This window comes from Eleutherodactylus coqui, chromosome 1, assembly GCF_035609145.1.
Source record: "Eleutherodactylus coqui strain aEleCoq1 chromosome 1, aEleCoq1.hap1, whole genome shotgun sequence".
NCBI lineage: Eukaryota > Metazoa > Chordata > Amphibia > Anura > Eleutherodactylidae > Eleutherodactylus > Eleutherodactylus coqui.
The window spans coordinates 368,771,074-368,792,731 of NC_089837.1; the positions used below are offsets into that span (position 1 = coordinate 368,771,074).

The 21,658-nt window shown below is 42.9% G+C and overlaps 2 protein-coding genes across 2 annotated transcripts in view; one reads left to right on the plus strand and one right to left on the minus strand.

Moving 5' to 3' along the window:
• The window catches only part of CFAP47 (cilia and flagella associated protein 47), a 508,792-nt gene that overhangs the window by 483,154 nt on the left and 3,980 nt on the right, over positions 1 to 21,658 (minus strand). The window contains exons 4-6 of the mRNA XM_066577980.1: positions 16,133 to 16,248; positions 7,440 to 7,578; positions 2,811 to 3,036 (exon numbers count right to left, since the gene is read on the minus strand). Of these exons, the coding sequence (XP_066434077.1) occupies positions 2,811 to 3,036; positions 7,440 to 7,578; positions 16,133 to 16,248 (481 nt within the window). The remainder of the gene's footprint in view (positions 1 to 2,810; positions 3,037 to 7,439; positions 7,579 to 16,132; positions 16,249 to 21,658) is intronic.
• The window catches only part of AMELX (amelogenin X-linked), a 677,225-nt gene that overhangs the window by 475,301 nt on the left and 180,266 nt on the right, over positions 1 to 21,658 (plus strand). The gene's annotated exons all lie outside the window — the stretch shown is intronic.

The window sequence follows — 21,658 nt, forward strand, 5'->3', positions numbered from 1 at the left end:
AGCACTTTCAGCAGGCAGGGATTTAAAAATCCTTGCCTCCTGAAAGGGCTGTGCTGATTGACTGAGCGCTCAGCCAATAGCAGCTAGTGCTTAGCTATTGGCTGAGCACTCAGCCAATTACAGAAAGTGCTATTCAAGAATGAATAGCTAAGCACTATCTGTAATTGACTGAGCGCTCAGCCAATAGCTAAGCACTAGCTGCTATTGGCTGAGCGCTCAGCCAATCAGCACAGCTCTTTCAGGAGGCAGGGATTTAAAAATCCCCGCCTGCTGAAAGTGCTGGACAGCAGTGTCGGGGAGCCAGCCGGAAGACGCGTTTGAGCGCGGAGAGGTGAGTAATTTTTTTTTTACCACTTATTGATGATTTTCAGGGAAGGGTTTATATTTCAAGCCCTTCCCCGAAAATCATACTGCAGGGTTTGCCACAAACCACTGCTTTCAATGGGACCGGCAGCAGCGCTGATCCCATTGAAAGCAATGGGATAGCATGCTGCACTTCTGCCACAGTTGTCACAGCTGTGACAGTTGTGGCAGAGGATTCCTTCATCCCCCCGGTCCCGCGGGGATGAAGGAAACTGCTGCCACAGCTGTCACAGCTGTGATAGCTGTGGCAGAAGTCCGCGGTATTCTCCATATCTTTTCAATGGGGATAGCGCTGCTGCCGCTGGCCCCATTGAAAGGACTGGCGATATCCTGGTCTTATTTCGGCATCTTTCTTGCGCTACGAGGCGAGAGTTTTCACGTGCTCTCGCAGCACAAGAAAGAAAATATCGCCAGTGGGTGTCAGCCCTTAGTGAAGGAAGAAGTAGGAGACAAGATTAATGCTTCTTGGGATACATTTGGAAGACTTCTGCTTCACAAAGAAATATCCTTTTCTTCCTGGAGAAAAAAAAATCTTCCATATGTATCCTAAATCTTCCAATTCTTCCTTTAATAACAGTATATGTCAATTGGAAGGATTCTAGTGAACATAGTAATAAATGTAGCAGGTATTTTTCCTTTAAACATCAATGTCCCTTTAACTGGTTCAGGTCCAGGGCAATTTGGACCTTTAGGATCAGACATCATTCAGACATTTTGAGTATGCATTAGATTTTTATTTGTTGGGTTATCAATATGATTTTTATGACCAGGTTTCTTTTATACACATAATAGTATTAGTACATATATAATTGGTATGGATGCGGTTTTGTCTTTTTTTGAGGAGTTGGGGGAGAGTGGAGGGGTAAATTACTTTATGTGTGCAGATATAGCGAACTTTAACATGATATTTATTGCACTAGGGTATGATCACGTCTTAGAATTGGTGTTGACTTTGCACAGTGGAAAATTTGTACCAAAATCCGCAACATTGGTGCAGATTTTTAAACTGATTTTGGTGTGAATCTACACCCCTTTAATTAAAAGGATTAAATCTGCTGTGGATCAACAGCACAAACCACGTCGAAATTCATATCAAATGGTGTGGATATGCACCAAAATCTACCTAAATATAATGTGGATTTTGGTGGAGATCCACATCAAAAACCCTGCAAAGTGTAAATGTACCCCCAGGGAACGTTCACACAGCATTATTCTATGCGCTGTGCGACTCCGCTTGGGCCCTCCATGACAGCTGCAGAAAGCAGTACTGTGACAGAATACCCCATTGGACACAAAAGGAATCATTCACTTCTATTGTGAAATGGACATGCCATTGATGTCTGTTTTACAAGGTTTTCGCTTATTTTTGCTTTATTTGAATATCGTAGTTGACTACTACAATGACTAAGCCTCATTGAGCTTTGTGTATGCAAGAACAGAGAAGCCAGAAGCTGAGAAACCCATTTCTGTCTTCTCTTCATGGAGCCAGTATAATCCTCTGCTGTAAATATACATTGTCATGGGACTGCTTCACCTCTGTATAAGGAGCACATCATCTCTCCAGCAGTGGAAGGGTTACAGGCTGTAACTTAGAGGAGCCCTTTCCAGCTCATACTACTGGCCATCACTATTGGCCACATAACCGGAGAGGCAACTGGTGTGAGCGCAGCCCAGGAAGGCTATGTGTTCTTAGCTAGATGGGAGTTCAATGGAGGTTGAGGAGGTACTTTTCTTGAATGGAGAGGGTCATGGTGGCATTTCTGTTACATTGAATAGGGGCATGAGGGGCTCTGTTTTACTGTAAATGGTTCTTCAAGTTTAATAAAAAAAAGTGTACCCAAAGTATAAAAATAACCAGTTCTACACACACCTCTCCTGGCTCCACTGAAGCTCCAGCGCTGCATCCTCTGGTATCCATTATGATGCTGTATTGACAGCCTGTAGTTGCCTCTGTACAGAACATCACTGCAGCCCATCATAGATGTCAGTATTCAAGCTGTGATTACTGCAGCAGCCTGAGACAGGCTGCTGCAGCTTGTAAACACAGCTTGGCACCAAGAATGCAGCTGTGGGGAGTCTTGCAGAGCTGAGTACATGATTGTTTATTATTTTTATATTTGGGGTGCAAAAATTAAAAAACGAAACAAACTCAGACATCCCCTTTATGTGCTAGTATGCATGTATGTATTTTTGGGGACTGACCATGGCCAGTAGTCATGCAAAGTAGTTCAGGGTATGGGGGACAAGCTGAACTTTTGCACCCAGGCCCTTTAGCTACACCCCTCCTCTAATTTTATACCAACACAAATCAATATCTTCCCCAACATGTGTGTGATCGTAGGATCAACCAGCAAACAGAAAATCACACATCTATTCTACTTTTTTACATAACTTGTAATAATCACTTTTCACAAAGGAAAGCATTCCAATTTGGGGGGAAAACGTACCACTTCAGCGCCCATGGCATTATCATCCAGGACAGACACCCAGCTTATGTTCTCAGGGCTATCATTATAAATCACTGCTTGGCGAATTTTTGATGTTCCAAAGTAGACAGATCCAAAGTGAAGGCACTTTAGAGGTTTTCCAGACAGATCTAGCAATTCTAGATGCTGGTTGACTATATTTCCTTTTATCTTCAAGAGCAGCTCCTCAACACCTTGTAATTTAACTCTGAAATTAGCAGCCAGATAACAGTGGTTAGCTTTCATACATTAAATCTTTAAAGAATAGCTGCACTTTCAACTAACGTTTGACATGTCATAGAGACATGGTAAAATTATTGATCAGTGGGGGTCCTACTGGTGGGTTGATCGCTAGAACGAGGGGGTGCAGCACTCACTCGAGCTCTGTGACCTTTCGTCTGTCTTCGCTGCTTTCTGGCTCCTTCCAGCAGCTGAAGACGGCTGGCGTAGAGTTATATAGTACTTTCTATGACATGTCAAAAGTTAGTTGAAAGTGCAGCTACTCTTTAAGCACATACATATTAAACAGATATAAATAACAGCGTACAACACGGTGAGTAATCATGCTGAGATACAGCAATTGTTGCCATACAAAAATTTGTATGATAGGGGTATTCTGAGGCTTTTACCCCTTTTACTGTCGATGACCTATCCTCAGAAAAGGTCCTCAATAGTTGAGTCCTCTCGCTCAGGAGCCATAGCGATCGGTTGATCTCTGTCTGAGCCGGATGTTGACAGCTCAGTTGTGGTAGGAGCCAGAAGTATAACAGAAGGAATGGCTCACATTGAAATATCCTTTTAAGGGGGATTTTTCCTTTTGCCTAATGCTCGTTGGGGGATCCCAATGAGTGGAATACCCCCAATCACTGATATCTGTCACCCAGTTCACTGAAATCCCATCTGCTGCAGAGACAAGAACTGGAAGCAGGCAGATGTTTCTGCAAATACCAAAGATTCAAATGGAATTGCTTAAAAATGTTTACAGATGACAACTATATATCATTAGTATTTCATCTTTGTTTCATCTACATGTGTCTGTATATACCCTGTTTCCCTGAAAATAAGACATACCCGCAAAATAAGACATAACATGATTTTCCAGAATTTTTGAGGATGCAAAATGATTTTTCAGGCTTTTTGAGGATGCTTGAAATATAAGCCCTACTCCAAAATTAAGCCCTGCTAACAGTTAATTAAAAAAAGTCAATTTAAATAGTGTCCAGGCAGCTATACATGTAAAAAAGTTAAACCTTTTTGAACAAAAATTAATATAAGACACTGTCTTATTTTCAGGGAAACACGGTATTTCCTGTCACTGGTTTTATTTTCAACTGGGCAAAGATTGATCTTTATTTGCCCATAGAAAAGAATACTAGTGAGTAAATAAGGAGGCAAAATGGACAAAGTGGTGAAATCTGCTGCAAGTCTGCACCAAAATCTGCCACAAAACCTACAACAAATCATATGAGTGTACGTGTGCGTACATATGTCCGCATAAAACCATGCGTCTATTAGAACCATTAGTTCCCTGTGGTGTGTTCACATGTCCGAGTGCAAATGCAAGTACCTGCAAAACATAGGACATGCATGCACCATAGGTCCGTGCTGCACGTCAATATTCCCTGCGGGGAGTCCCCTTGTCACTGGGCACTGTGACAGCTGTGGCAGAGGATCGCAAAGCTCTCCCATTAATTTCAATGAATAGCCGAGTGCTGCCTGTGATTGACTGAGCGCTGTGACCAATTACAGGCAGTGCACAGCTGTCATTCAATGAATGGCAGAGCACTACCTGTGATTGGCTGAGCGCTCAACCAGTCAGATACAGCCCTTTCAGCAGGCAGGGATTTTAAATCCTCGTGTGCTGAAACAACTTCATTACAGTGCAGGGAGAACAAGCGACTATATGTGCCTGAGCCCTGGTAGCGGCGGAGAGGTGAGTAGATATTTTTATTTTTTTTTATTACAGCTAGGAATTATTTTCAGGGGAGGGCTTATATTTAAAGCCCTTCCCCAAAAATTACTGTGGGGGTTGACGGCAGGCCATTGCTTTTAATGGGGCCGCGAGCAGCAGCGACGGCCCTATTGAGAGCAATGCTGCACGGAGATTCGTTCACGCATGTTTTGGCATGTGCGTGGACATGCGGATTTGTGCGCACCTACGTACGTGCAAATGCACGCTTGTCTGAACGAGGCCTAAGGGCTCGTTTACACAGCCGTATGAGTACAACGCTGTGAGTCTTGCGGCGTTGTACTCATTGCAGCCCCTATGCTGTGCTGGCAGAAGAGCCGGCAGAGATCGTGTACGAGCTGCAATTGGCACTGTGCATGCCCGGGATTATGACATCACGGACATGTGCAGTGTGACTTTTTTTTCTACAAATCCCCTGCTCTGCACAGACAGGCATTGCAAGGGGGTAGTGTTTCAATACGGAGCCCTACAAGGGCTGTGCATGAAACACAGGGAAATAGAGCATGCTGCAATTTATTTCTCCTGTGTTTTATACGCATGTCCCCTTGCAGCTTCAATGCAGGTGTGAATGGAAGAATAATAGTCCATAGACTTTCATTGCCTCCGCTCACTACGTGTTAAGTGTGGGAAAAACACATATATAATACACGGTGGAAATAAGCCCGTGTGAATGAGCCCCAAGAACAGCTACAGGTGAGCATTAGTGCATGTACGATCACCGCAGCACAGCATGTTTGAGCATGAACGATGTTTGAAGTGCCAGGTAATCAGGAAGGAGAAGTATATATCTCATTCCTCTAGAATCCACGTCTGCTTCAAAAAATTCTATGAAAATCTGCCAAAAGAACTGGGACTTTTTTCCATAAAACTCTGTGTGTGACCATCCTAAGACTTTACAGCTAATTTGTTATTTAATCTAATTAGTGACACAGTTTGAGAAAGGGATCGGTGTGACTTGGCGGCTCCAGCGTCAGCACGGTGTCAGCGCAGCTGCCATACACTGCAGACAATGTGATTGCCAGGGCAGCAGGATGTAATGTCTGAAGCATTTACAACAATGCTGCCAGGCTGCACGTCCCAAGCAACCGCTCTGTCTCAGATTACTAAGGTTCATTTATAAGGGCTCCTTTGCATATTTTTGCGCGTTTTTGCACATGGGAAAATCCTGCTTGCAAAATGTGGATAACCAAACCCACACACCTGTAAAGCACGGACATGTGCACACACCATAGGGAATGCAATGTTACAAATAGAAGCGTGTTTTTATGCGTGCATATGTACCCACAAAAACACGCTCATGTGAAGCCACCCTTAGAGGACAATGAGTTAATGTAAAAAGCGACAATTCTGTCATTGTGCATATTTTTTTACCATGCTTGCTATGCAGTATAGGTTATGCAATATTTTAATAGGTCAGATGTTTATGGACACGATGATACCAACTATGTTTCTTTTTTTTTTTACTCTGACTTTTTAAAAATGCAAAAAACTTTTTTGAATCTTTAATTATATTATGTTTTTACAAATGCTGTTAAACTAGGGGACTTTAACTCCTGATCATCTGATACTGATAGTATATTGCAGTATATTGTACTTTTACTGGCAGTCTGCAGGTTGGGTTTTAAAGGCTGAAATCAATGACAGGACTAGGAGCCTTCACAAGGTTCCAGGATGCTATGGCAATTCATTGTGTTGCAGGGGATCAGTGGAGCGCTGGGGAGAGACCCCCTGTGGGCAGCTCCTTACTATGTATTTTCTTGAAAACTTTTCAATGCAAGTATTCTGTCTTTTATAGAGTCTGGAGATTGATTTACACGGACGTATTTGCATGCACAATACACAAAAAATAGAACCCACTGAAAAATAGATTTGCGCAGGGAAAAACAACATTTTGAGGTAATAAAACTAATTGGCCATTTCAATGGCTTAGAGTATTGTTGCGTTTTTATCATTCGAATGAGTGAACGATGTCAGAGTTCGCTTCTGCAGCCTGTTTATACAAATATAAATTAATTAATTGTTTGCTGGTTCCCTTACTGAATCGTTTAGTCATTTACATTCACTGTACCTGGGAATGAGAACGACTAGACGATCGGTATTTAAACCCAACGAGCCAACAATGATTTTCACGCTTGCATGAAATGAACGATAAGCAAATGAATTACTGTTCATCGCTTGATGGCTGTCTGTGTTTACTCTGAACAATTATTGCTCATTTTTGGTTGTTTAGATGATTTTTTGAATGATAATTGTTCCGTGTAAGGGCGCCCACCCACTGGCGATTTTTTTTTCTTTGCGTTTTGCGTTTTTTCTCAAGAGCAATTAGAATTGAATGTACTCCTGTCCACTGGCGTTTTTTTTTGCGGTGCGTTGCGATTTTTAACATAGGAACTGTCAGTTGCATATGTGTCCTTATTTTTCTCCTAATGCACCCATGAATGTCAATGGAAATTAATGGAAAAGGTGCGAAAAAGCCGCAAAAAACGCCGCAAAAAATGCACGGAAAACGCGGCAAAAACGCGCCGAAAACGCTGCGTTTTTCACGCACGAAAATCGCAAACGCCAGTGGGTGGGCGCCCTAAAGGGGTCTTTAATCTTTATCTTGATGTTATTTTAAGTGGCTCAATAGTTGGTTCACTTACCTTGCGGTTTCTTCAATGACAGCTGGGGCATCTGTACATAGGTCCACTTTAATTATTTGCATTGTTTTCGGCTCAACTATTCCACTGGTTGGAGAAATAGTGATGGGAAGGTGGCCATTGTATTTTATTTTAAAAGTACCTGGTGAAACATGCATGTTGTCATTATAGTCACAGTTTATTTGATTATTAACATTCACAACACATGAGCCAATTAGCTAATTATCTATCACCTATTTCACAGATGAGAATAGGGCATGTAATGTAGAATGTCCATGTAGATCGCACTGCACATGGATTGGTGTCCATATTCTGTCTGATGTAAGTTGTGCCCCCAGATTTCTGGGCACAATACATCCTTCTGAATAACAGTGACAGCCAGGGTATACCCATAGCCATGATGACCATAACTGTCAGCAACAACACCCCCTTAACCCCTTAATGACCATCCATACACCTTTTTACCATGGTCATTAAGGGGCCTTATTCTGATGCATGTGCCTTTTTATGAAGCTGGATCCGAAGTCTGGCACAGGTTTCACGTACCAGGGGGAGCGGGTGCTTGGCTGTCAAGTGACAGCCTCGCACTTGCTCTAACAGTGATGACTGGAGCAGGGACATACCTAAATGCTCAGGGGCCCGGGTGCAAAAATTCAGCTCGGGCCTCCCCCTGCGGCCACTCTCACGCACACAACACTTTTTACCGTTATTAGTGCGGCATCCCAAGCTCCCATTGATTTTAATGTGCTTACTTAGACCTGCGCTAAAATGCGGTGTTTCTAACTGCACAATCTTTGAGAGTTGTCTGTTCTATTTTTGCGTTTTGACAGCTTTTAATGCACATCCTCACCAATCACAATGATTGGGTGTATTAAAAAGCGCTGTCAAACGTTGTACTATGCGCTCAAAAACATCGCTGGAAATTGCAGTAAAAATGCCACGTTTTCGAGCTGCGTTTTCTGAACGAATGTGTGAGTGGCCTTAGGGTGTATTCCTGCTTTTTGTTGTACTTTTGAACCACAATAAAGAAAAACACATTTAAAAAAACTGCATGTGGTATTCAAAGACCACATATATTTTTAAGAAACTGCATACACTATTAAAATTGTATGTGTTTTTGATGCGCTTTGTATTTGTGTGTAAAGTGTGCAATACATACAGGAAAATGTATAACTTATACCCGCCGTAGATAGATATGAGAGAAAGATGAGAGAGACACAGACAGACAGAGATAGATAGATATATGAGAGAGAGAAATAGATATATGAGCGATAGATAGATAGATAGATAGATAGATAGATAGATAGATAGATAGATAGATAGATAGATAGATAGATAATTAAGCGCTGTGGAATAAGGTGGCGCTATATAAATGAAGATTATTATTATTATTATGAGAGAGAGATAATTATGAGAGAGACATATATATAGGTAGATAGATAGATAGATAGATATGCCCCTTTAATTCGAACTTCTCATTCCCGCCTCCAAGACTTCTCCAGAGCAGCAACGGTCCTCTGGAACGCGCTACCAAGGGATACCCGGGCAATCCAGGACCCGCAGAACTTCAGGCGTGGTCTAAAAACGCACCTCTTCAGGGAGGCATACCGCATTCCCTAAACAAACCCCTCTGTACTCCGCCTGATAACATGTTCCCTGACCTGCTGACTGCAATCCCTGCTAGCCATCATAAACCGCTCCTGCAGTCATACCGTTTCTGCCGTCACACGGCTAAATTTTTGACCATTGTCTGTGTGTATAACATCGCTCACTCTCCACCTCGCCATACCATGCATATTTCCAGCCCCTTTACCTTCTGTATCACCCCACTATTCGTAGTATGTAAGCTCGTTGGAACAGGACCCTCACCCCTATTGTATCAATCAACTGATTACTATATGTAACCGTGGTTCTGTAATTTTTGTATTTTGTCCTTCTATATTCCCCCTGTCTATGTAAGCGCTGCGGAATATGTTGGCGCTATACAAATAAAGTTTATTATTATTATTATATGAGAGAGCGATAATTGTCAGATAGATATGAGAGATAGATAGATAGATAGATATAAAGAGAGAGATATGAGAGAGAGATAACTGAGATAGATAATTATGAGAGAGAGATATAGATAGATATCAGAACGAGAGAAATAGATAGATATATATCAGAAAAAGATAGATAGATATGAGAGTGAAAGATAGATAGTTAGAGATATGAGAGATAGATAGATAGATAAAAATAGATATGATACATAGCTAGGGATATGAGAGAGTAACAGATAAATAGATAGATATATATACGAGAGAGAGAGAGAGATGATAGATAGATAGATAGATAGATGAGAGATAGATATGAGAGATAATTATGAGAGCGAGAAATAGATAGATAGATATGAGAGAAAGAAATAGGTATGAACTACATAGATATGAGAGAGAAAATTATAAGAGAAAGATAATTATGAGATAGATAATTATGAGAGATGGATAATTATATATCAAAGATCGATAGATAAATAGATAGATATGAAAGTGAAGGATAGATAGGTAGATAGATAGATATGATCGAAAGATAAATATGAGATAGATAGCTAGATAGATAGACATACAGACAAGCAGATAGATAGATACATACCACAGGTCCCGGACCACTTCTCTGTGTGAGGAGAGCAGCTGTATACAGTGTCAGCAGGAAGGGAGCAGCAGGGAGATGACATCATCATCCCTACTCCACTCCATGCCATGCCTTGAGTCTGTGTCTGTTCCCCCCCTCGCCCTCGCATCGCTGCTCCTCTTCCCCATCCCCGTCCTCCCTCCGAGTGCTTCCTCTTCCCTTCTCCTCTCTCCTCTCGCTTGTGCTCTTGTCCGGACCGCATTAATCACGCAGCCGTCGACAACGCGACCTTAATGTGTTTTTGTATATGGCGGAGGGCAGCCTCTGGCCCCCTCAAGCGCAGGGGCTGGGTCGCCATTGCGACCCCAGCGACCCTTGATGGTACCCCTATGGACTGGAAAAACCACTGATCCCCACTGTTTAAATTCTTTGCCATGCTGCGGTCAATGCAACTGTGGTATGCAAAGAGCTGACAGAGAGAAAGGGGGCTTCCTCTGTCACCCACAAGACCCCCATGAGGTGATCATGGGGTCCAATTGGTCGCTAAGGCACTCAGGGGCTTGAATATGGCCTCCGGATCTGCCAGGTATGGCGGCCCATGAGGCCCAGCCTCTGTCTGATTTGAATTCTCAGCCTCTGTCTGAGGCTGGCTTCACAAGGGCGAGAAAATCTCATTAGATTTGTACGTTGCGAGATGCACAAATCTCACATGAATATGAACTCTATTCTTTTGAATGGGGTCATACACATAAGCGATTTTTTCCTGCACCGCACCGCAATGCGGGAAATAAATCGCAGCATGTCCTATCTTCCAGCATGCTTTCATGTTGCAGTGCCCATTTTTTTCAATGGGTATGGCGGCAGCATCGTACAGTGTCCTAGGTGCGGTGATGGAGGAATGAAAACAATGGGAGAAACTCTGCGACCCTCCATCACTTCTTCCCCAACGTGATGCGAGGTGGTTTTGAAACAAAAATAACTTGCATCCTCAGGAAAATGCATGGTGGTGTGCATGAAATTGGGCTGTGAATAACAGCCCGATATCGCGCTCGCCTGTAAGTTAGCCTGAGTGTAATAGCCTTTATAATACACTGCTATACTGAAGAATAGTAGAGAATAATGCTCCATTGAAGTCTACGTTTGGGCTCCGCTAGGACTTTCTCTGATGGGCAGGCTTGGTGACAAACAGGCTGCAAGCAGAGGCGGTCTGGAACACCCGCCATTTACATACAACGCGACAGAAGTTAAACGCACATTAAGGCCCATTTACATGAGCTGATGATCGCTTTAAAAAAAATGCTAAAGGTAATCGTCTTAGCGATAATGGCTGCATTTAAATGCCCGCACTTTTTGTGCACTGCTAGCTGATCGTTAAATTCAGTCCAACCTAAAAATCTTTGTTCAGCCTTATCAGCAGTTTTCCATCGGGAGTGCTGATAGCATTGCTTCCCACTGGAGAACAAAGGATCTGAATGCAGATAAGCGCCCTCGGGCTATTAACTGCATTCAGTGAAGGCTTCATTTGCGCACTTACTTGCTCTTAAGTAGTTGAGTAGCTACTTAAAAGTTTATGCAAAAAGATCGCTCAAAGCTGTCACTCAAACTGTTGTTTGAGCAATCATCCGCTCCTGTAAATGGGCTCATGAATCATGTCATTTACACATGAGCTGGCAGGTTCCCTTTAAAGATATACTTTACACCAACCTCATAGAAACAACAGACAGATGTTCATTTACTCCCCTGCTTCTGTAAGTCTTGACTACCTGGGACCACCACATCTAATAGGGCCAAAAGCTGTGGGTGCCAGAACAAGAGATCCGTGCAGGTCCCAGAGGGGGGATCCGTATGCCATAAAACTCTCTGATGGGAATATTCATTTAACATTGACTTCTTCCATCAGCCAGGACGGTTCCTCCCTCGCAGGAAGTGACATGTTTGATGATGTCACCTTCTGTTCAAGCCTGATCTTTAGCACTAGAAACCAGCACAGAAGAGGATTCTGGCAGGAACGGACATTTTCCTGGCTTCTCTAGGCAAATATAATGTGGGTGCTAAAGGGCACTGCTAAATTACATGAATGTGGATGCATTCTGCTTTTAGAGCTGGACCCACATGTGATCTAATGTGCATGATGGACTGCCAGACCCCATCTAGTATCCACTTTAGGGAAAGGGAAAAGTCAATTACAGTCTTGGGTTTCTAATGTGAAATACAATATAAATAAATCCAGCCCTTGGAGAACAACGCGAACAATGCAAAGACTGAAAGCTGAAGTGTTATTATGCCAAAGACATGGCGCATTTGAAGTGAATTGACAACAGTATAATTTTAATGTCACGAACGCAGGGGGCCATACAATATACTCTCAGTGTTACAAATTACCATGGACTTGGATCACGCACATCATATGATGCTGCTTATACACTATGGAAAACAGGCAACTGCTAATATTACTATTGTAATAATACTAATCCCAATAGCTTAAATTAGAAGCTACACAGACTGTACAATATTACAAACCTAGTAACATAGTTTATAGGGCTGAGAAAAGTCATCCATCCATCTAGTTCAGCCTTTTATGACAGCAGATTGCGGCCAACAACATCCTCTGCCTCCTCCTACTGTCAGTTGCGGCCGCGTTCTGTCACCTGTGTTGTCTGTGGAGGGCGCCACATTTCTTGTTTCCAGGTCCCACAGGGTGCACATGCACAATTGCATCTTAAAGGGCCAGCGCATTCACCCAGTCAATCAGAACAATAGTCTGACTATTTTAGGCACCTATTAACCCTTTGCAATCCAATTTTTGATTCAGGGTTTCCTAGGGGGCTTTCTCTTTCTGCCATTATACAATGGCGCCATCTACTGGCTAGAGCCAGTACTGCGGTATGGGACATGCTGGAGAGGCCCCCGACAACAGAGCGGCCAGTAATTTTCAGTAAGAATACCCTGCTGAACATCTTCCGACATCACAGCTGTACAGGCTTCAAACAGAATGTCTTCAGATGTCAGACAGTGGATTGGAAATGGTTAACTCAGAGTTTCCTAATAGGGTAAAAAAAGTTTTTTTCCTAAACCAGACAACCACTTTTAAGCGTTAGGGGGTAAGGTCCACGGACGGATTACTGCCGCGTTTTACACAGCGGAAATCTGCAGCGTTATACCGGAGCTAATAGGTTCTATTAAACCTAATAGCTCAATGTTCAGGCTGCAGAATTCCACCACGGAATTCCGCAGCATGATAGAAACCGCGGAATGCTCTAATCGCTGCGGGAATAGGCGTGGCCAGCTTCCATTGTAGTCAATGGAAGCCGGCCGCCAAGCTGTACTTCCGCTGTAGCACAGCGGTAGTATCACATGAATACGCATTTCCGCCCACCGCGTCATCCCACAATGCCGGCACGTCATGCACTGTACTGCACATGCGCGCCGGCTCAAGGGACAGGAATAATGCAGCGGATCTGGGAGGTGAGTATGAGGGTTTGGGGGGGGGGGCACCGTGGCGGACTTTGCTGCGATATTCCACTAGCAGAGTCCGCCACGGCCGTGGGAATTAGGCCTTAAAGGGGTTGTCTCACGCCGAAACGGGTTTTTTTTTTTCCATAGGCCCCCCCGTTCGGCGCAGGACAACCGCAAGGGATGTGTTAAAAAATATATATATATATTACTTACCCGAATCCCCGCTCTGCGACGTCTTCCTTCTTCCTAGTTCTTCCTTCACCAAGATGGCCGCCGGGATCTTCACCACGATGCACCGCGGGTCTTCTCCTATGGTGCACCGTGGGCTCTGTGCGGTCCATTGCCGATTCCAGCCTCCTGATTGGCTAGAATCGGCACACGTGACGGGGCGGAGCTACGATGACCAGCTCTCCGGCACGAGCGGCCCCATTCACCAGGAAGAAGACCGCACAGCGCAAGCGCGTCTAAAAATGCCAGAAGAAAGCAAAATTAGACGGATCCATGGCGACGGGGACGCCAGCAACGGAGCAGGTAAGTGAATAACTTCTGTATGGCTCATATTTAATGCACGATGTACATTGCAAAGTGCATTAATATGGCCATACAGAAGTGTATAACCGCACTTGCTCCCACGAGACAACCCCTTTAAGCTTATTTCATAGATGGTATCAAAACGGTGCGTTTTGTTTTGAGGAACCAATACATAGAGGACAGGCTGTCAGAGATGCGCACTTTCCAATGCTTTTAAAGATGTGGCATGGCAAATTTTATGTCAGTGGCCCTTTAATTAAAGCAATTTCAGAGCATGAACCCTATGATCTTGGTGTGCAGAAGTGGATGGCTAAGTAGGTCAGAGTGCACTTGCACTTGTAAACTAGTAGTGCTTGAAGTCTTTCAAGATCTCATCAATGCTTTCATTTTAATTAAACTGACTTGAGGGAGCCAAAAACACCAGCATGTACTACTCTTCTCTTTACTCTTCAGATCCCAAAATAAAATGAGATTGGAAATACTTAGATACATTTTTCAAATTAGTTCTAATGCTGCCACCTAGTGGAATTATATAGCAACTGAGAGCTAACAGCTGATTATTGGCTACACACACATAATACAATTCTTCACATTTCAGTATTTTGTTTTTATACTGCACATTAGTCTAAAGATAATCTCCAAGTCGTATGCAGCCAAAATAAGGCACCCTTTAAGGTGCATGAGGCTAAAATGTAACTCCATAAGCCGTGAACTTTTAAAGTGGCATACCAAGATTTTTTCTGCTGGATATGAAAGTTTCACCCAACACCATATCTCCTCTAAAACTATTACTTCTAAGGCCTCTTTCACATAAGCGTTGCAATTTTCACCCGCCCACATCGCGGCCAAAAATTGCATGAACGAGAAGAATCCACGACCAAGTCCTGCCCATTCATACAGCTGAGTACAGCGTATTTACGCCGAAGCCCGGAATTTCTTTAGCTGGGAGAAAACCCTCTACTGGCTCAATAGAGCCAGCTGACATGGTTTGCAGCGCTAGCTACTGCTAAACTCCCTTCCCCTTCCTTCACCCACAGCTACCATAAAAGCCTATGGGAGCCGCCAGCTGATTGCAGCCGAAAGATAGGGCAAGATTTATCTTTTTCACCGCTTCAAAAGCTCGGCCGGCGTATTTGGATGCCAACGTCCTATCTTCGCCAGCTGGGTATTTTTACGTGACTATTTGAAAGAATGAATTCCAACTCTACCATTCTGTTTTGAACTCTACGATTCTATGATTCTATTGGGATGATTTAGTGAATCCTGCACTGAGCAGGGGGTTGGACCCTGGATGTTCCCTCCAACTCTACCATTCTATGATTCTATGAATGCATTGGAATCCAATGCTTTAGATGGGCGCGATTTTTTATCGTGGCTAACCATGTAAAAATGCTTATGTGAGTAACTACCCACTACAGTTCTTTTTCACTGCGAAATTTGCAGCGTTTTTTTTCTCCAGGGGTCTATGGGACTTGTAATGTTAAAATCGCATTGCGCAAAATCGCGATTTCACGGTGAAAAAAAAATGTAGTGGGTAGTCACCCTATTGTTTCAATACTTTATTTTGGTGCACATTTGCACACTTAAGGCACCATAGAAGTCTATGGGGGTGACCCAACCCCTGCGTAATTGTGCAATGAACTGCACAATCTTGCAGAGAAATCTATAACACTAATTAGACTGCATGGTCTTTTAAATCACAGCACAGGAGTGTCCCATACCAATGTGAATGGTCCCCAGCAGCGCTGAAAGTACAGAACTAAGCGTAAATACGTGTGATAGCGCGAATTTCACAGCTCATATGCTGGTGTGAGACCAGCCTTATAACCACAGCAAGCTATACCCTATTCATTGCTAACTTGCTGATCAGTGTTGTCTGACCGCTGAGACCCCCATAAAGCAGAGAATTCAGCCCCAGGGTTACCCAGTGCAAGTAGTGGAGGAGACCCACATGTGCCCCTTTGCTCTATTCACTGCAATGAAATCACTGAAGACAGCCAACTTCAAGGGCTTTAATGTCACAGAGAACTGACCATATATGTGTGGATGGATTTGCAGTATACAATATATAGATGTGTTCCATCCAATATGATGGAAATTACCTGGAGAAGAACCATGGTTTGTAATTGCAATCTCTTTGTAGATCACTTTACTGTTTGCAACGATGCTGCCAAAATTTACTTCTGGATCGATTTCTAGATAGCAGGAAGGGAAGAAACTGAAAGAAAAGCACAATGGTCTCATTACAATATTTCCCATACTTTGGCAGGATATGAACTGTATGCAGAACTCAGTGTGACGACGTAATAATGGTAAGAATCATGTTTTACTAAAAATATACATATAATAACAAGACCACCCCCATTTTGACTAGTCTCCCAATATCCCCTTTAAAAAATGCAGTGCTGGTTTGGTTTTGCTCCCATCAGCGGCTGCATTACTGTTTTCAGCAATAATCATGCATAAAAAAGCAGTGCATGCAGCACTAGTTCATCCGGGAAAATGGCGGCATGTATAACAGCGATGAATGGAACCCATTATTATGGTCAATGGCTTCCATTTGGTACAATTCGAGTCCGGCATGTGTCATATCCGGCAATCTCTGCTCTTCTAGGATGGAACCGAGCAACGGAACTGTCAAGCGGCAGTGTGAGCGAGCCCTGATAGACATGCTCCTCAATATTTTTAATTATGCCTTGATCCCCTAAATATTGTGCAAAGGACGGTGCCTCCAGAAATATGGATGGTTAGGAGGCTTGGATTATGGGATATAAGCCTGTTAGTCCAGCGTATAGTCAGGCACTGCAGCTAGGGAAGCAGTAAAGTTATTGTACATAGCCCTGAATGTAGAGACTATCCAATACAGTAATGAGAAGCTGATAGGAAGGACAGGAGAAGATAGCGGACAGCTGTGACACAATGGAAAGTGCCATATAATGGTGTCCAATTTAATTAACTCAAGAACCTGCAAGAATGAATTATAATAGGCAGGAATTAACTTATTCACCAAAGAAACAGCCCAAATATGTCTAAAATTAAGAGTTACTTGAAGACATCTGTTACACTGATAGTGGTGGCAATGAATTATTAAATAATGGCTCTATTTAAAACAGTGACATGTGGAGGGACATTAATATTAATATTTTATCAATAGCGTTTCCACTTCATTCACTTGCAATGAGGTAAAATTACTTTCTTTCCCATTTCAAGTATTATAAATGTATTTGTGCTCAGCTTAAATCCCCAGTATCATGAATCAAGCTTTGTAAAACCCACTGAGATTCCTCCATGCTCCATCTTCATATGCTTAAAGGAGTTCTCTGATTTCAGGCATACAAAGGTAGTCATTGTGTAACAAAGTTCTGGGACTTTCTATCATACTTTTTGTTTTAATTTCTCCAACTTTCTCAGCTTGCTGTCAGTGAATGGAAACATTGTTGTTTACATTCAGAGACTAAAAAATTGTCCTGGATGTGCCCAATTAACAGAGGGACTTGCCCCATAAAATATAGCAGAGTGGTTTGTTGTAACAAATCTTGCACCTACATGTATGCGAGTGGGGCTTCAGGATAAGTTTTGGTGTCTGGATAAAAATAATGAATATTTCAACTCATCCTAAAGTATCTCAGTGACATATACGGTAATGTTGCCATTTAAAACATCAGAACAAAAGAAAGGAAAAATGGTAACGTGAATTTATATAGCAATCAAGCAAGAACTTTCATCTGACTATCAGGCAAAGATTTCACATGTGGCCAACGTCTTTCCAGATGATGACAGCCTATCATTGGCTTGCTAAAACGATTGTTCATTGTTAGATTTCACGCAATAAACAATCATTTTGGTTGAAATAGTCGACCTTTATCAACTTAAGTCTAGTGCAGCGGTTCCCAAACTGTGCTCTGTGGAGCCCTTGGGGCTCTGTGAGCGACAGTCAGGGGCTCCGACTGAGGGTCTTCGTGGTGAGCCGCTAACGGCTGCTTACCACTGTAGTGATTGTCGGTGGGGTGCTGCAGCTGACCGGCCGGTAATCACGCTGCAACGCTAATCCTGGTGCACACTCTGATGTAAGTGTACACTTGGATCCTCCTGCCCTGAGTCCTCCCCTCCTTGGGGTCTCTATTACTACTGGGACCACTGTGGGTCACACTATTACTACTGGGGCCACTGTGGAGGTCGCTATTACTACTGGGGCCACTGTGGGGGTCACTATTACTATTGGGGCCGCTGTGCGGGCTGCTATTACTACTGGGGCCACTGAGGGGGTCGCTATTACTACTGGGGCCACTGAGGGGGTCGCTATTACTATTGGGGCCACTGTGGGGGATGCTATTACTACTGGGGCCACTGTGGGGGTCTCTATTACTACAGGGACCACCAATATAGGGGGTCACTATTACTACACGGGATGGATTTGCTGCGGAATTTACGGTAGCAGCAAAGTGGATGAGATTTTGAAAATCTCATCCACACGCTGTGGAAAAAATCTGCAATGTGGTGCGGGATTTAATTCCGCAGGATGTTAATTTAAATATAATGTATATCAATAGCCAATCCGGTGCTCCAGCGTTCCTCGCTGTTTTTTGTTTTTAATGGCCCTGTCCTTTTTATAATGACAGAGGTAAAAATTATATGTCATGACAAGCCACACCCCTCCCCTGACCCCACCTTGGGGCTCCAAGAGAAACTTTTGCTTCAAAAAGGGCTCCATGGGTGAAAAAGTTTGGGAACCATTGGTCTAGTGTATGGGTACCTAGGTATTTAGCGTATGGGTATCTGTATACAGTATTTTTTAAGGTAATAAAGATTATATTTCTCCCACTACTTTAAACCTTGTAATACTCTGTGTAAAGTTTTCAGATATCTGGAAATGAAGATGCAAAGCTTTCTTATAGACCCAAAATCGCAATCTGAAAATATTCAAGAAACTAATACACAGAACTAATACTGTGTTGAGGCTGTATAAATCCACTCAAACATAGGAAATCAGCAGTAAGTTGCATAAAATGGATACCCCATTAAGGATTTTCATAGTAATTCTAGCACCGCAGATATTCCATTAAATGCTTGGTGTTGATTCCAGGTGTTTACGTCCTCAGAGGGTCACCTTATCTGTTACCCCATCTGCACCCATATGATAGTACTCCATACTCTACCAATGTGTTGACATGGCATTTAGGAGCCTAAAGAAGTTTTGCACTTTCAGACATAATTTACTGAAATACATGGGTATTGCAGTGTATTCTGTAAGTGAAAATACGATTGCATGGTTAAGTCCAATGTTGTGGCTTAAAAAAAATTTTAAAAAGTTAAATAAGAAGGAAATGTTTTAAAAAATGCAGTGTAAGAAAATAAATTTGCAGAGTGTCATTTATACTGCTTGGTGAATGCCCTGAAGGCAAACCCCCAAAACAATGATGGAACTGCGTTTTTTTTTCACTCCCAAAAAAAACTATTAGCATTTATAAAAAGCTTATTAATACATTATATGTAACCCAAAATGGTGCCACTAAAAATACAATTCATCCTGCAAAAAAACAAGACCTCAAATGGCTAATAATTAGAGTTGAGCGAACATACTCTGTCGATCTTGATGCTCGTTTGAGTATTAGCATACTCGATGGTGCTCGTTACTCGAACAAGCATCAAGCCGTGTTCGACCCCGCCCCAGTTTTTGGCCCCTCCCCGCCGCGATGCAGCGCGCGTCAGTGGCAAATTTTTTGTCTGGCAGGCAGGGGGGGAGAGAGAGAGAGATAAGAGAGAGAGACGAACCAAGAAAGGGAAAAAAAAGCTCAGCACCCGGCGTCCCACATACAAAAATGCTCGAGTCTCCCATTGTAGCCAATGGGGTTCGTTACTCGAGTAGAGCTCTCGAATTTTATGAAAAGCTCGACTCGAATAACGCGGACCCGAGCATTTGGGTGCTCGCTCATCTCTACTAATGATGGAAAAGTTAAAGAGTTGTGGCTTTTGGAACACCGTAATGAAAAAATGAAATGGCATGTATTTGGGCTAAAAAACCAAATCATTTCTGCAGAAAGACTTCGTCAAAAATGCTGTATCGATTGGCTTTTGCTGCTTCTACATATCACAGTATACACTTCAGATCCAACAGTGAAGCTGGAGTTAAGGTCCATTTACATGTAACGATTATGGCTCAAAATCCGTTCAAACTAACAAGTTTGAGCGATAATCGTTCAGTGTAAATGCACAAAAATCACTCACTTGTCGTTTGTGGTTTCCTAAGCTGACTTTTAGGAGGTGAAATGCTGAGCAAGAAGCAGACGAGAAGCTCGTGAGCCGGTGGCAAGTCTGTGTAAACGCTCTGCACGAGCACTGATGACCTTAGCGGTGATGTCAGCGCTCTTGCACTCGTTTACCCAACTGCCGGCCCGTGTAAAAGTGCCATTATATCTCCTCTCCTGAATGTTCGGAACAGCTAATTTATAACCACAACAAAGTTCATCTTTGTAAGGCTGCATGCACACGCATGCAGAATCCTGCAGCGGAATCCGGTTCTGGTAGCAGCGGCATCCGCATGTACCTGCTTTTCTTGATATTCATCTCTACTGCGGATGGTCCGCACGGCTAATCGTCAGACATGTGCAGTACAGATTTTTTTTTTTAACTCCTGCTTTCCCGTGGAATCTGGGGCCTGTCCGCAATGTCAATTGTGGACGGGCTGCAGGTCGGACAGCTTCCATTGACTTCAAAGAAAACCGTCCGTGCGGACACCGCAGGAAAATAGAGCATGCTGCAATTTTTCATCATGAGCGGAAACCGTAATTGATTTCCACTCGTGTGCATGAAGAATCACTTTTGCATACCATGCTATGGGTGGTATTTGCTGAAGAATCCGAAGGCAGACGCCCACTCCGGATTCCGCAATTCAATTCCGCATTTGGCCTCATGGTAGTAAATTAACTGATAAGAGCCTTGAGGAGAGAAGAGATAAGGGCTAAAAACAAAAGGTCCTTTTTACAAAGGCCAATTTTAGGGCTTGAACCTTTTTCTGAATGTTTGCTCGCCTGACAATTGTGGCAAGTAAAAGGGCCAATGATCAGCTGAAGAACCAGGGAACGTTTGTTTATAAACTGATGGTTCAGTATCAGTGAGTATAAAAATACTTGTTGATCGTCGATACATTCCCCCATGTGAACAGGAGGATGTGCATGCAGTCTATGGCAATGAACAATCATATTTGTTGCCATTACCCGATTCTCAAGCCATGTAAAAGAAAATTATACAAGCACCGATCGACATATGTGTCAATCAACGCTTATTAGATTGAGATGGGAATTTCGACCAGTCTAAAAGGAATCTTAGTCATCAGTCTATCTTCACTGATGGATCTGAAGTGTGTAAAGTTATACAGGGTGGGCTTTGGAAAAGTAGCCTGCTTATGATCTGGGCACCACACTCTTATGAAACCTGTCTAAAGGAAAATCTCTTTATTGCCCATAGCAACCAATCACAACACAGCTTTCATTTTACCTCAGCAATATAAGAAATGATAGCTGTGCTGTGATTGGTTGCTATGGACAACAAAGATAGATTTTTTTTTAGAGAGCTTTTATATGTGTGTGGTGCAGGAATCAGAGGTGGGTTAGTTTTCCATGGCTCGCCGT